The 13,988-nt window shown below is 33.7% G+C and overlaps 1 protein-coding gene across 2 annotated transcripts in view; it reads right to left on the reverse strand.

Annotated features, from left to right (window-relative positions):
* LOC109623124 (uncharacterized) overlaps positions 1-13,988 on the reverse strand; it is a 582,257-nt gene that overhangs the window by 537,659 nt on the left and 30,610 nt on the right. For both annotated transcript variants that reach the window (XM_029870626.2, XM_029870625.2), the window contains exon 2: positions 9,023-9,552. In XM_029870626.2, coding sequence (XP_029726486.2) covers positions 9,023-9,053 — 31 coding nt within the window. In that variant the 5' untranslated portion in view covers positions 9,054-9,552. The remainder of the gene's footprint in view (positions 1-9,022; positions 9,553-13,988) is intronic.

A 13,988-nucleotide genomic window follows, 5' to 3' on the forward strand; every position in this document is an offset into this window, starting at 1 on the left:
ACACGAGTCGTGCGCGAAAAGCTGGAGTGCTAAATGGCACAACGGCGGCACGGGGAGGACACCGTTCGGAGCAAGTTAGTAGGATCCGAATGCCTTGCGTGGTATTAGAATAACAAATTGTGTGTATGTTGTACCTATGTGTCGCTGAATGGCGATATGTTAGGTACTAACATTAGAACGTGTAGAATAACAAATTTGAAACTAAGCATGTTGTCCGCTTAATGGCGAGCCAACACCAACCGGAGTAAGCAAAATACGAGACGTGTATGAGTACAGATTAGGAGCGACAAAAAGTGCATGAGCACAGTAGCAGAAGAGCGCATGAGCGCATTGCCCCCCCTGAAGCAGTCGCATATCAGTGGTACCAGGGGGATCGAGGCATCAAGGTGTAGCAGAGTTTTTCCAATCGGTTTTCTCTGCTGGGGAGGTTGGGAGGAAAAAAAAACACACATCATCTCAATTCGTCGAACTGATTTAATTGGTATGTGTGACTTGATCCTCCGAGCCTTCTATCGAAAATCCGTTTTGTTTGAGTGAACGCATAGCCTTTCAGTACACTTTGGTGTATGAGAAAGCCAAAAATCGTTTGAACCTACATTGCTCCTTTCTACGGTAATCCTTTTTCCATCGCGATCTACCGTTGTAAAATCAATGTGCTGGTACCTAAACCGCTGGGGACAGCTTTTTTCTTCGGTAACAAATGACGTTCGGTAGTTCCGCACCGGTTAATCTGCACTGTTGTTGATGGTATTCCATCCCATCTACTGCCGAGTTTATTGGTCGTCGTCAAGTTTACACAGTGCCCATAGGCAAGCATGCAGAACCTCCACACAGAACGGCTTATGGAAATTCAAATTATGGCGGATTCCATACTCCGTCGTCTTCTCACTTGGGGATGATGACGAAGATGAGTGGAATTTTTCGATTCGACACCTTTAAGTAGGGTGTAGGACTATTTTGACAGAAGTTTTCCGATATAACTCACTCAAATTCATAGAAATTGACTTTAGTTGAAGTCAACTGAAATTAAATTAACCGAGGTGTAGCGGAAAGTGTCCAAAATAAGACCCTCTGCCCAAAATGGTCCCCCAGCTCTACTTCATTGGAATGCGGACAGATAGAAACCGTTGGTGTAAAACCCATCGCGAGATATGAATTCACGATTAGCGACGTGTGTGGAGCCATTTCCATGGAATATTGTACCCTTCTCAAGGGACGAATTTTTGATCGTTCTTCTTCGTTCGACACATACACACTGACAGCCTTTTAGGAGTACACATTTTTGACTTGCGTTACTGTTGGGCGACTGTGAAAAACCATGAATTCAATTGCCATGTTTAAATTCATAACAATGGAAAGTTTGTTTAATAGTTCTTTGAAAAATACTTTTACCCCGAATTCTTTTAATAACATCCCCTAAACCATTGGCAAAACTTGTTCCATCCCGAATAATCACATGAACTTCTCTAACTTTCTTGTTTCAAACCTCCTGCTAACCTTTTCTGAAAAGCAATAAAAAAACAATCTCGGTTTCCAAGCCAAATTATTTTTATCTTTATGTCTCAATGGTAAAATAATTTGGAAGTAACGCGCCATGCTGCAGCATGAGACTCGGCAGAACGTGAAAAGCTGACCCAATTCTTCCAGGAGAAAAACACGGAAATTCTACCAGAACCTCAACGCATCCCGTAAAGGATTCGTTCTGCGAGTCTCACCCGTCTCACCACTAGAAAAAGGGGATCCCATACAAATGAAGTTGTTGAATGTCAATTGACGTATTCCCGGAAGGATCCTCGGAATAGTTTTTGAAGGTATTCTTGTAAAAGCCTTGAAACTATCATTCGAGTTGTCCCTGTAAGAATTTCTGAAGGGAATCTCTGGAGAAATTCTTGGGGGTATTTCCAGAGAACTCTCAAATGATGAACTTCTTGGAAAAATCCAAGATTTCACCTTCAGGAATTCCTAAACGAATAGCTGAAGTGTATTTGAAAAGAAATGCTTGGATGAATTTAAGGAAGAATTCCTAGATGAATTCATGGTTCCTTTTCTAGAATTCTGGGAGAATTCCGAAAGAAGCTTCTCTGGGTTTGGGTCAAATTATCCTCAATATCCTACAGAGGTCAAGGTTAGTTACAGAGACTGTGAAAGAATCACAGAATATATATTTAAAATAAACGGAGGACAAGTTACTGAAGAAACTTCTTCACAGGAGTTTCAGGATTTCATGGATAGATTCCTGTAAAACATGTGGATGATCTGTTAAAAGATTTCTCGGAGATAATTGCGAAATAATTCCTGGATGACTTGGAGACTTGGATATCTTGGAGAATTTCCTGACTAACTTGAAAAACTTATAATTAGAAGGCACGAAATGTTGCTAATTGGCAAATTGAGAGATGAAATTTGTGAAAAAAATCGCGTTCTGGTGGGATTCGAACCCAGGACTCCGAATTCGCTAGACCGGCGCTTTAATCAACTAAGCCACAGAACAATTAATGATTTTGCGGAACAGAAAGCCAAACTGACTCCGAGAAATGGTGTTTTAAATGACCTCGTGAGTGAAATGATTCGCGTGAGAAACGACGTGGGACTGGCATGCGAAGAGGATCAGTACAGGACTTCCTGGAGCAATCCCCAACGGGAATGACACTTCCTTTGCTAACCGGAAAAATCCGCATTTATCTGATGCTAACCGTAATAAACCACGTCTAACTGCTGCTCAGTTAGCAGCGACTAGAGACGGTTAGGAACAGATAAATGCGGATGTTTCGGATAGAAAAGGATATGTCATTCCCCTTTTCAATCCCTGAAAAAACTCCTGGAGGAATATCTGTATGAATTCCTGGAGGAATCCCTAGAGGAATTCTTGCAGGTATATATGGAGTAAACCTGTAGGAATCTCTGGAGGAATACCTGGATGAATTCCTGGAGGAACCATTAGAGCAATTATAGGCTGAATCCCTGGAGAAATTTCTGAAGAAATCGTTTGAAGAATCCCGGCATGAATTCCTAGATAAATTTCTGGAGGAATTTTTGGATGAATTCCGGGAGGAATCCCTAGAAGAATCCTGGAAGAAGTGCCTGGAAGAATTCCTGGAAAAATCCCTGATGCATCCTAGGAATCCTAGAGGAATCTCTAGAGGAACTCCTGGAGAAACTTCTGGACTAATTCCTGGAAGAATCCGTGGAGAAATTTATGGAGAAATTTCTGAAAGTATACCTGGAGAAATTCCTGGAAAAATCGCTAGAGGAATTCTTGGAGAAATCCCTAGAGAAATTTCTGAAGGAATAAATGGAGGATTTCCTGGAGGTATCCCTGGATAAATATCTGGACAAATGCCTGGAACAATCCCTGGATTGGTTCCTAGATGAATTCCTGGTGGAATTTCTAGAGGAAGGGACTTTTCGAAGAATTAAGGAGCAATCCCTAGATAAAGTCCTACAGAAATCCCTGGATGAATCCGTGGAGGAATTCCAGGAGAAATCCTGTAGAAATCCCTGGATGAACTCCAGGCGGATTCCCTAGAGAAATTCTGAGAGGAATCCCTGGAGAAATTTTTGAAGAAACCTCTTCAAAAATTCCTGAAGAAATCTTTAGAGGAATTTCTGGAAAAATTCTTAGAAGAATCACTAGGAGCATTCTAGAATCCCTAGAGAAATCCCCGTATAAATTTCTGTTGGATTATTATGAGGAATTCCTGGAAACATCCCTTACGGAATTCTTGGGGTAATTCCAAGGAACTATCTCTGGAAGAATTCATGAAGAAATCCCTGGATGAATGCCTACAGGAATTTTAAGAAAAACCCCTCGAGAATTCCCAGAGGAATTTCTGGAGAAATTCCAGAAGGCATTTCTATAGGAATTCCAGGAGAAATTCTTGGAGGAATTCTTGTAGGAATCATCGATGGAATTCCTGGAGGAAACTCTGGAAGAATCTTCAGAGGAATCCCTTAAGGAATTCCTGGTAAATTCCTGGAGGAGTTACTAGTGGAATCTCCAAAAGAATCCCTGGAAAAGAAATTTCAGAAGAAAATTCTAGATAGAAGAAATTATTGAATGAATTTCTGAAAGAATCCCTGGAGGGTTTCTGAAGAAATTTCTGGAGGATTTTTCAAAGGAATTCCTAGAGGAGTTCCTACAGGAATCTCAGGAGCGATTCCTGCAGGAATCCCTGGAGGAATACTTGGAATAGGAAATTCCTGAAGAAATTCCTAGAGAAATTGCTGAAGGATTTCTCGGAAGAATTTCTGAAGTAATTTCCTTGGATCATTCCTGGTAGAATTCTTAAAGGGATTCCTGGAGAGGTTCCTGACTGAATTAAATCCTGGAGGAATCCCTATTGAAATCCTTGAAGGAATGCCTGAAGGTATTCTTAAAAGAGTTCCTGGAGGAATTCTTAGAGCAATCCCTAGGGGATTCCCTACAGGAATTGCTGAAGGAATGCCTGAAGGAATCCCTGGAAAAATCCTGGAGACATGCCTGTAAGATTTTCTGGAGGAATATCTAGAGAAATTTCTTGAGAAATCTCCAGAGGAACTCCTGAAGAAATTTATGCATGGATTCCTTCAAGAGTTCCTCTGGAGATTTCTCATTCCATGAGGAATCCCTGGAAAAATCCTTTTCATGAAGAGTCAGTGGAAGACTTTCAGGAAGAATCGCTGGTGGAATCTCTAGGATTGTAGGATTTTTTAGACGAATCCCTGAAGAAATTCACATGGGAATACTGGAACAGATTCTGAGGTAAATTCTGAAGGAATTACTTGAGGAACTCTTGGAGGAATTCCTGACGGAATTCCTGAGGGAACCCCAGGAAAAAACCAAGAATCAATTTCAGAGAGAATTCCAGGAGAAATTTCTGTAGAAATCCCAGGTGAAAATACTGTAGAAATCGCTGAAATTCTTAAGGAAATTCTGAAGGAATTATAAAAAGAGTACGTAGAGGATCTTTTGGAGGACTCCCTGGAGAATTCCTGAAGAAAATCCAGGAAGAATCTTGGAAGCATACCCAAATGGAATACCTAAAGGAATCTCTAACTAGTTCCTGGAGGAGTTCTGACAGAATTCCAGGAGGAATTCCTGAAGAAATCCCAAATAGAGTGCTTGGTTGCATATTAAAAATAATCCCCGAAGTTGTTCCTAAAATAATCACACAAGGAATTCCCGGATGAATTCCTGGAGGAATTTCTGAAGAGCCCATGAGAAATCACGGAAGCAATCCCATGTGGAATTGCTAAAGGGAATCGCAGGAGAGTTCTTAGCAAATTTCTGGAAGAGTTTCTGTAGGAAGCTCTGCATAAAAAATCTGAAGAAATCCTTGCCTGCAGTAATTTCTAGACGAATTATTGAGGGAAAAATTGGATAAGCTCTTCCAAACTGTGACAAATTTGGGCATATAAATCGCATGACGGTTCCTCATAATAAATTTACAAAACCATGTTTACAACATTTACAAAATTTACAAAATTTACAAAATTTACAAAATTTACAAAATTTACAAAATTTACAAAATTTACAAAATTTACAAAATTTACAAAATTTACAAAATTTACAAAATTTACAAAATTTACAAAATTTACAAAATTTACAAAATTTACAAAATTTACAAAATTTACAAAATTTACAAAATTTACAAAATTTACAAAATTTACAAAATTTACAAAATTTACAAAATTTACAAAATTTACAAAATTTACAAAATTTACAAAATTTACAAAATTTACAAAATTTACAAAATTTACAAAATTTACAAAATTTACAAAATTTACAAAATTTACAAAATTTACAAAATTTACAAAATTTACAAAATTTACAAAATTTACAAAATTTACAAAATTTACAAAATTTACAAAATTTACAAAATTTACAAAATTTACAAAATTTACAAAATTTACAAAATTTACAAAATTTACAAAATTTACAAAATTTACAAAATTTACAAAATTTACAAAATTTACAAAATTTACAAAATTTACAAAATTTACAAAATTTACAAAATTTACAAAATTTACAAAATTTACAAAATTTACAAAATTTACAAAATTTACAAAATTTACAAAATTTACAAAATTTACAAAATTTACAAAATTTACAAAATTTACAAAATTTACAAAATTTACAAAATTTACAAAATTTACAAAATTTACAAAATTTACAAAATTTACAAAATTTACAAAATTTACAAAATTTACAAAATTTACAAAATTTACAAAATTTACAAAATTTACAAAATTTACAAAATTTACAAAATTTACAAAATTTACAAAATTTACAAAATTTACAAAATTTACAAAATTTACAAAATTTACAAAATTTACAAAATTTACAAAATTTACAAAATTTACAAAATTTACAAAATTTACAAAATTTACAAAATTTACAAAATTTACAAAATTTACAAAATTTACAAAATTTACAAAATTTACAAAATTTACAAAATTTACAAAATTTACAAAATTTACAAAATTTACAAAATTTACAAAATTTACAAAATTTACAAAATTTACAAAATTTACAAAATTTACAAAATTTACAAAATTTACAAAATTTACAAAATTTACAAAATTTACAAAATTTACAAAATTTACAAAATTTACAAAATTTACAAAATTTACAAAATTTACAAAATTTACAAAATTTACAAAATTTACAAAATTTACAAAATTTACAAAATTTACAAAATTTACAAAATTTACAAAATTTACAAAATTTACAAAATTTACAAAATTTACAAAATTTACAAAATTTACAAAATTTACAAAATTTACAAAATTTACAAAATTTACAAAATTTACAAAATTTACAAAATTTACAAAATTTACAAAATTTACAAAATTTACAAAATTTACAAAATTTACAAAATTTACAAAATTTACAAAATTTACAAAATTTACAAAATTTACAAAATTTACAAAATTTACAAAATTTACAAAATTTACAAAATTTACAAAATTTACAAAATTTACAAAATTTACAAAATTTACAAAATTTACAAAATTTACAAAATTTACAAAATTTACAAAATTTACAAAATTTACAAAATTTACAAAATTTACAAAATTTACAAAATTTACAAAATTTACAAAATTTACAAAATTTACAAAATTTACAAAATTTACAAAATTTACAAAATTTACAAAATTTACAAAATTTACAAAATTTACAAAATTTACAAAATTTACAAAATTTACAAAATTTACAAAATTTACAAAATTTACAAAATTTACAAAATTTACAAAATTTACAAAATTTACAAAATTTACAAAATTTACAAAATTTACAAAATTTACAAAATTTACAAAATTTACAAAATTTACAAAATTTACAAAATTTACAAAATTTACAAAAATTACAAAATTTACAAAATTTACAAAATTTACAAAATTTACAAAATTTACAAAATTTACAAAATTTACAAAATTTACAAAATTTACAAAATTTACAAAATTTACAAAATTTACAAAATTTACAAAATTTACAAAATTTACAAAATTTACAAAATTTACAAAATTTACAAAATTTACAAAATTTACAAAATTTACAAAATTTACAAAATTTACAAAATTTACAAAATTCACAAAATTTACAAAATTTACAAAATTTACAAAATTTACAAAATTTACAAAATTTACAAAATTTACAAAATTTACAAAATTTACAAAATTTACAAAATTTACAAAATTTACAAAATTTACAAAATTTACAAAATTTACAAAATTTACAAAATTTACAAAATGTATGTTATGACAACAATGTTAAAAAAATGTGTGATTTTTGCTAAGACTACTACAAAGGAAGTCATCTTATCGCCACCATGGGATTTATGTAACCGTTTTCCCTTTCTTTACTGAAACCGTTTCCAAAACACCGATCGTAACACTGTAGTTCCCAATTCACCAGAACCGCCATCCCATGCGTTGCGTTGGAGAATGGGAATCGTTTTGAATTGGAAATCAAGAGCTGTTATTGTATGGATGGCTAATGTGGAACCGGAAAGGATGTATTTCTGAAAAAGGAGGAGGGGAAAAAGGGGAAGAAAGTGATTCCAGGGAAATCCGATTCCAAGATTAGGGATCGATGGAGTGTTTATTCACGATAAAACCAGACGAGTGACCCATTCTGAATGAGATCTGGAGATGGGGGTTGTTTTTCATTCTTAAATCAGCCATTTTGAGTACCGTAGGGTAGATTTTATTGAGTTTCTCAAATTTCCAAAGTTTCTAAGTTTCGAAGTTTTTATCAGAATAAGTTTTAGTAGATTCAAAACATTCCATAGTTTTTCACGGCTATGAAGGTTTAAAAATGCTTTATGTTTTCAAGTTGATTGTGTTTTCTAGATTTTTTAGCTTTTAAACATTTAAAGTTTTCGAATTTCAAAATTTTTTGAAGTTTTTCTTCTCTTACAAGTTTAAAATTTATTTCTTATATTTTGATGTTTAAAAAAGTTTCAATTATTTTTTTCTTAATGTTTCAGTTTTTGTTTTTTTTTTTTTTTTATTTAAGGGTTATTATTTTATTTTCAATGCTTTTCAAAGCTTATGAGGGTTGAATATGATTCGAAGGTTTTGTATTATCTCCTGACAAGTGTGCATCAGATTGCCCAAACAAAATTCAGTTTGCTTCACAAATCCCTCCAATTAGCAAACCAGTATCATCAACACACCCAATTTGACCATCTGCCCGCCGGACCAGAACATTCGCGTCGCAAAATTAGGTACGTCTCGAATCCGTTCAAACGTTCGCCATCAGAGCGTATGATTGATTGCCATCAAGCACTGCTGCTACTGCTGCTGCCGTTCGCCCAGATTCTTCGAAAGTCGGTAACATCATTATCCGGTGGCCGGCCGTTCCAGATTGTCGGGGCCGAGCTCATCTAACTTCAGTCAGTTTCCCACAGTCGATGGAATAAGATTGATTTGATTGAGTCTCCCAACCACAGGCTACTCTATTCCCGGCCTATTCTTTCGAAACTGCCAGATGGAAAATGATATATTAACTCGGATTAGTTGCTCGGTTGGAACGTACCTTGCTTAACTGGATGTTGATTATCGCTCATCGTTTATGCTGATTTGATGCGCTCCAAAATCCACGTAAAATGACTCTCCGGCTCCTGTTTCCGGCTGCTGCTTCCTTGATGAATGAACACTCTTCTAAGTTGATTGAAAATTTTCTTCCCCTACTTAAAATTTCACGATCGTCGTCGAATCATGGGCAGTGAATTTAACGAGATTGTTGTAACAATTCTACTATTCTAAACACGGGGGTGGGCGATCTAATCGAAACTCGAGAAACAACTACGGTATCAACGAGGGACGCTACCTGCTATCAAAGATCTCAAAGAGATTGGGAGATAAACTATTTTATGCTTCGATTAACACTGAACGCGCGGCGACGGATGCGGTAGCTACCTTGACTTGAACACTATGTTAAACTTTTTTTATATCATCTAAAAATTTGCAATGGAGAACACGTTTTGCTTTCAATGATTTGGATCTGGCTTTATCGGAATTTTACTGCGAAAAACTTCCTTCGTCTGGAATGGTGGTGCGACGGATCTGGAAAGATGGAAGAAGGGAAGAAAGAAAAACATCATTAGCGTTTGAGAGAGACGACGGCGAAAGAAGGATCCTTCATCAGACACAACAACGGGCCGCCATTAAAGCGAGTAATAAATTTGGGGAATCCAGTCGTTTATCTAACTTTTCACACCGAATCGAGCCGAGGGTGCCTTGCCTTGCCGAAAAGATAAAACGAACATTTTGCTATCGGAAGCGTGACTGGAGTTTGTCGCATTACATCGTTTACGCTGAGATAAATTTTTCAATGTTTTGAAAGGTTTCCAATTCAATTTAGGCCGCAATTTCGATGAAAATTGTTGCGAAACGAGATTTTCCATTTTGGTTACAAGTCTTTTAAGAACAAAAGGATGTTAAAGTAGATTTGAGAGCGGTAAGTTGGTTCTACGGTTTTCTATGCAAGCACCACGCCCCACAATGCAAAAGTTCCAAGAAAAGTTGTTCTTGGATATTTCACAAGACACTCTACTAAATTTCAATGACTCTTCTCCGCGAACTTGCAAAAAAAAATATCCTAAATAATAACAGTTTTTTAAAAGATTAAAAAAAAATCAAAACACTCGTCCCTTTGTTTTCTCCTCTTCATTAATCCTTTAATTTTGAATCATGATCTAAATATTGCTGTTTTTTTTTGAGATTTTACCCTAGAGGACATTTATCTCAGGAAGTATTGCTATTTGGGTTGTTTTCCAACTAGCATTGGGCGAATCTAGCTGAGACATCGATTTGAATCGGATCAGCAAAATCGATTCATCGATTTAATAAAATGCTTTGAATCGATGTATTCTCATCGATTCGATATTATAAAATATTACAAAATTATGAGAGAAACTCCCCTAGAATACTTAAAGAGACCCCTTCAGAATTCTGAAAGAAGTTCCTTTAGAATTATGAGAGATTTTTTTAAGAATGCTGAAAATGATCACATCAGAACATTACCTTAAAAAGAAAGCAAGACTCTTCCGGTATCTTGGTAGGAATCCTAAAGGAAGCTCTTCCTTGGGATTCTCCCAAAATGTTCCAGAATCCTCAGAGGGGTTATCCCAGAATCCTAAGATGAATACTCTAAGAATCCTGAGAGGAATTCCAAGAGCGATTCTTCCTCATTATTGAGATAAATTCATGTAGAATACTGAGAGAAATTCTAACAAAAAAATCGGAATTCTAAGATAATTTCCCCAAGAAACTTAAAACAATAGACCCAGAATCCTGAAAATGGTAGCTTAGAATTCTAAGAAGGATTTCTCCAGATTCCTGAGGAAGGTTCCCTTACAATACCTGGCAGGACTGCCACAGACACCTGAGATATACTCTCATATAGTTCTGGAAGATAGGATTCCCCCAGAACCCTGAGAATGATTCCTCCATAATCCTTTGAGTATTCTCCCAGAATTCCCCTAAAATCATGGGTGGTATCTATTAGAATGCTGAGAATAATTCTGACAGAATCCAGAAAGGTATTCCACAGAATTCTACGAGTGATTCCCTCAGAATCATGAGAGGGATCATAAGAGGGTTCTTTCAGATTCTTGAGAGAAATAATACATATATCTGTTAACCTAAGCGGAGTTTTTCCGAAAATCTGATAAGAATTCTCCCTGGAAGAGATTACGAAAATTTCTTGAATGGACTTTCCCAGCATCCTGAGAAGGTATTCCCACATAAAACAGAAAAAATAGCGCAGATTCCTGAAAGGTATTCCCCCAGAATCTTTGAAAGGACTCCCATGAACTCCTGAAAGGGGTTGTTCTAGAACTCTGAAAGTGATTCCTCTAGAATACTTTAAATAATAACACCAGAATCTCAAGAGAAACTTCCCATAATCTTGTCAGGGATTTTCACTGATTACTGAGAGGGATTCTCCCAGAATCATGAAAGGGATTTCTGCGAGAAACTGCTCCAAAATACAGAAAACAGAATTCTACTGGGATTCTCATAGAATGCTCAGAAGGATTTCTTCCGAACCCTAAGAGGAATCACAAAATCTAGGCGAGGGATTCTTCAAAATCCAAATTTCTCTAGGAAATTCTGCCCACAAACTCGTGAGAGATTCTTCAATTAATAATTCTGAAAGAAAGGGCCCTAGAATGTTGAATAATATATCCCCAGAATCCTTAGGATTTCTCCAGAATCCTGACGGGAATTTCCCAAGAAAGCCGAATTTTCAAAGAATTTTGGGAAGGGTCTTTCGCAGAATCCTGTGTGGAATTCCCCCAGAATCCTAAGAAATATTCCCCCAGAATTTCAAGAGAAATTTCGCCACAATTCTGAGAATGCTGAGTATGGTTCTCCAAGAAGTCTGAGAAGAGTTCTTGAGAATGCTGAGAAAGATTTCCTCAGAATTCTGAGTGGGATCCTAAGTGTGGGTTTTCCAGAATCCTTAAAAGAACCAACAAAGATTATCCAGCAATTTCTTAGAATCCTGAAAGGGATTTCACACTTGGTATGGAACCTTGATAGGGAATACTCCAAAATCCTGAAATGAATTTTCTTAGAATCCAGAGATTCCGTAGAATTCTGATAAGTACTCCTTTATAATATTGCTGAGAAAAATTCCTTCAGGATATTTAAAGGGCCTCTTTCTTAATTCTGAGGTTTCCTTTAAAATTCTGTGAGAGATTCCTTCAAAATGCTGAAAATTATCACACCATCATCCTGATAGACCTTATCTCAGAAAAGAGAGAAAAACTGTTCCAGTAGGAATTCTCCCTGAATTCTATTAAGGATTTCCCTAGAATCCCGGGAGCGATTAATTTAGTTTTCGGAGATGAATTCTCTCAGAATTTTTAGAGGAAATGCCAAACGCTATTTCCAACACAAATATCTGGATTTCTTTTCCAGAAATTTTACTAATATTTCAGGATTCTCTAGGGATTTTAAGTATTCTTTCCACGATCTATTTATTTTCAAGTTAAATATATGTATTCAATCATTTTCAGCATGTTCTAACCACAATTGATGATATTTTACCAAAATTTTTGCCAATGCTGATATGTTTTATTGTTAAAGCAAAAGGAATTTCACATGATGATTTTCAGATAATCATTACACCAAATGTTGCAACAAATTTTGATAGTTATCTAAAAATTATTGAGAAACTCAGATATAACATTTTCGACAAACATTGTTCTTACAAAGATATGATGAGGTATAAATCGATGGAAGTTTGGAACAAACTATCAGAAACAGAGGTCAAAATTGAGTACATTTTTCATAACCTTAAAAATGTTACATAGTACGTTATAATTTCTTTAAACAATTTCATATTAGTCATTCATACACATTTTTGGATAGAAAAAGAGATTTTTGCAATCATTTCCGTTTACGAAATAAAGCTTTTTTTCTATACTGATCGTTCAAAAACCTCTTGTATCGGTTTTTGTTTTGAGTTTGTGTTTACAGTTGAGCCATTATTGCTTTGGATGTATTTAGACCTTTCTTCATATTTTTTTCAGAAAATTCTCTTAATACATAATTCCTGGTAAAGTAACACCAGAGTCTATTTCAAAGTATTTCTCAAGGAATTTTCAAGAAATCTTTCTATTTATACCTGCTATGAATTATCCATTTCTTCCAGATATTATTTCAAATATTTCTTCAAACATTTTTTTTTGGTTTTTTGGTGGTTTTCTGTAGAATCCTGAAAAATTTCATCTAGGAGTTTCCAAAGGTTTGTCCATGTGAATTTTAAAGGCATTTCTTGAGACAATCGTCCAGGGATTTCTTATGATTCTTTCAAGAATTCCTTAAAGAATTCTTCAGTATTTTTTGTGAATTTCTGGAAAAACTTCTGAAAAATTCCATGTAGTCATATGTGACATTCCTTAAGATATTTCTGATGGAACCGCATGAGCAATTAAAAAATTCCCGAAAAATCTTAGAGAAACAAAAGAAACAATTTCTGAAGAATTAGTAAAGAAATTTTCAAAAAAATTTCTGAAAAATTCCATGGAAGAAATTTTTAGAAAATCCCTTGCTGAAATTCCTGAAGCTTTCTCCAAAATTCTGAGGAAGTCTCTGGAGATAAACAATATTTTCTCAAAGGAGTTTTGGAAGGAATTCCAGCAGGAATTTCTGAGAGAAAGCCTGAAGCAATTTAGGAGAAGTCTCCAGTCGAATTGCTAAAGAAATTTAAAGATGCAGGGGATTTTTTTTTTATTATCGAACACTTTGGGCCGAAGGGTCTCCGATTTCAATGAAAATTTCACCAGAGCTAGAGGTCGTGGATATATGACCATATATGGAATTCAAAAAAATCATAGTCGACTATTTTTCCGGGAATCACTAGATGAAATTTCACGATTTTTCAAAATTTTGTAAAACATCCTTCAAAAAATCGTATCTCAAAAACTATGCATCGTAGAACAAACTTTTTTTAGTAAAATCGACGCCAAATTACCTCAGCAATACGATAA

The sequence above is a fragment of the Aedes albopictus genome, chromosome 2 (assembly GCF_035046485.1).
Source record: "Aedes albopictus strain Foshan chromosome 2, AalbF5, whole genome shotgun sequence".
Classification (NCBI taxonomy): domain Eukaryota; kingdom Metazoa; phylum Arthropoda; class Insecta; order Diptera; family Culicidae; genus Aedes; species Aedes albopictus.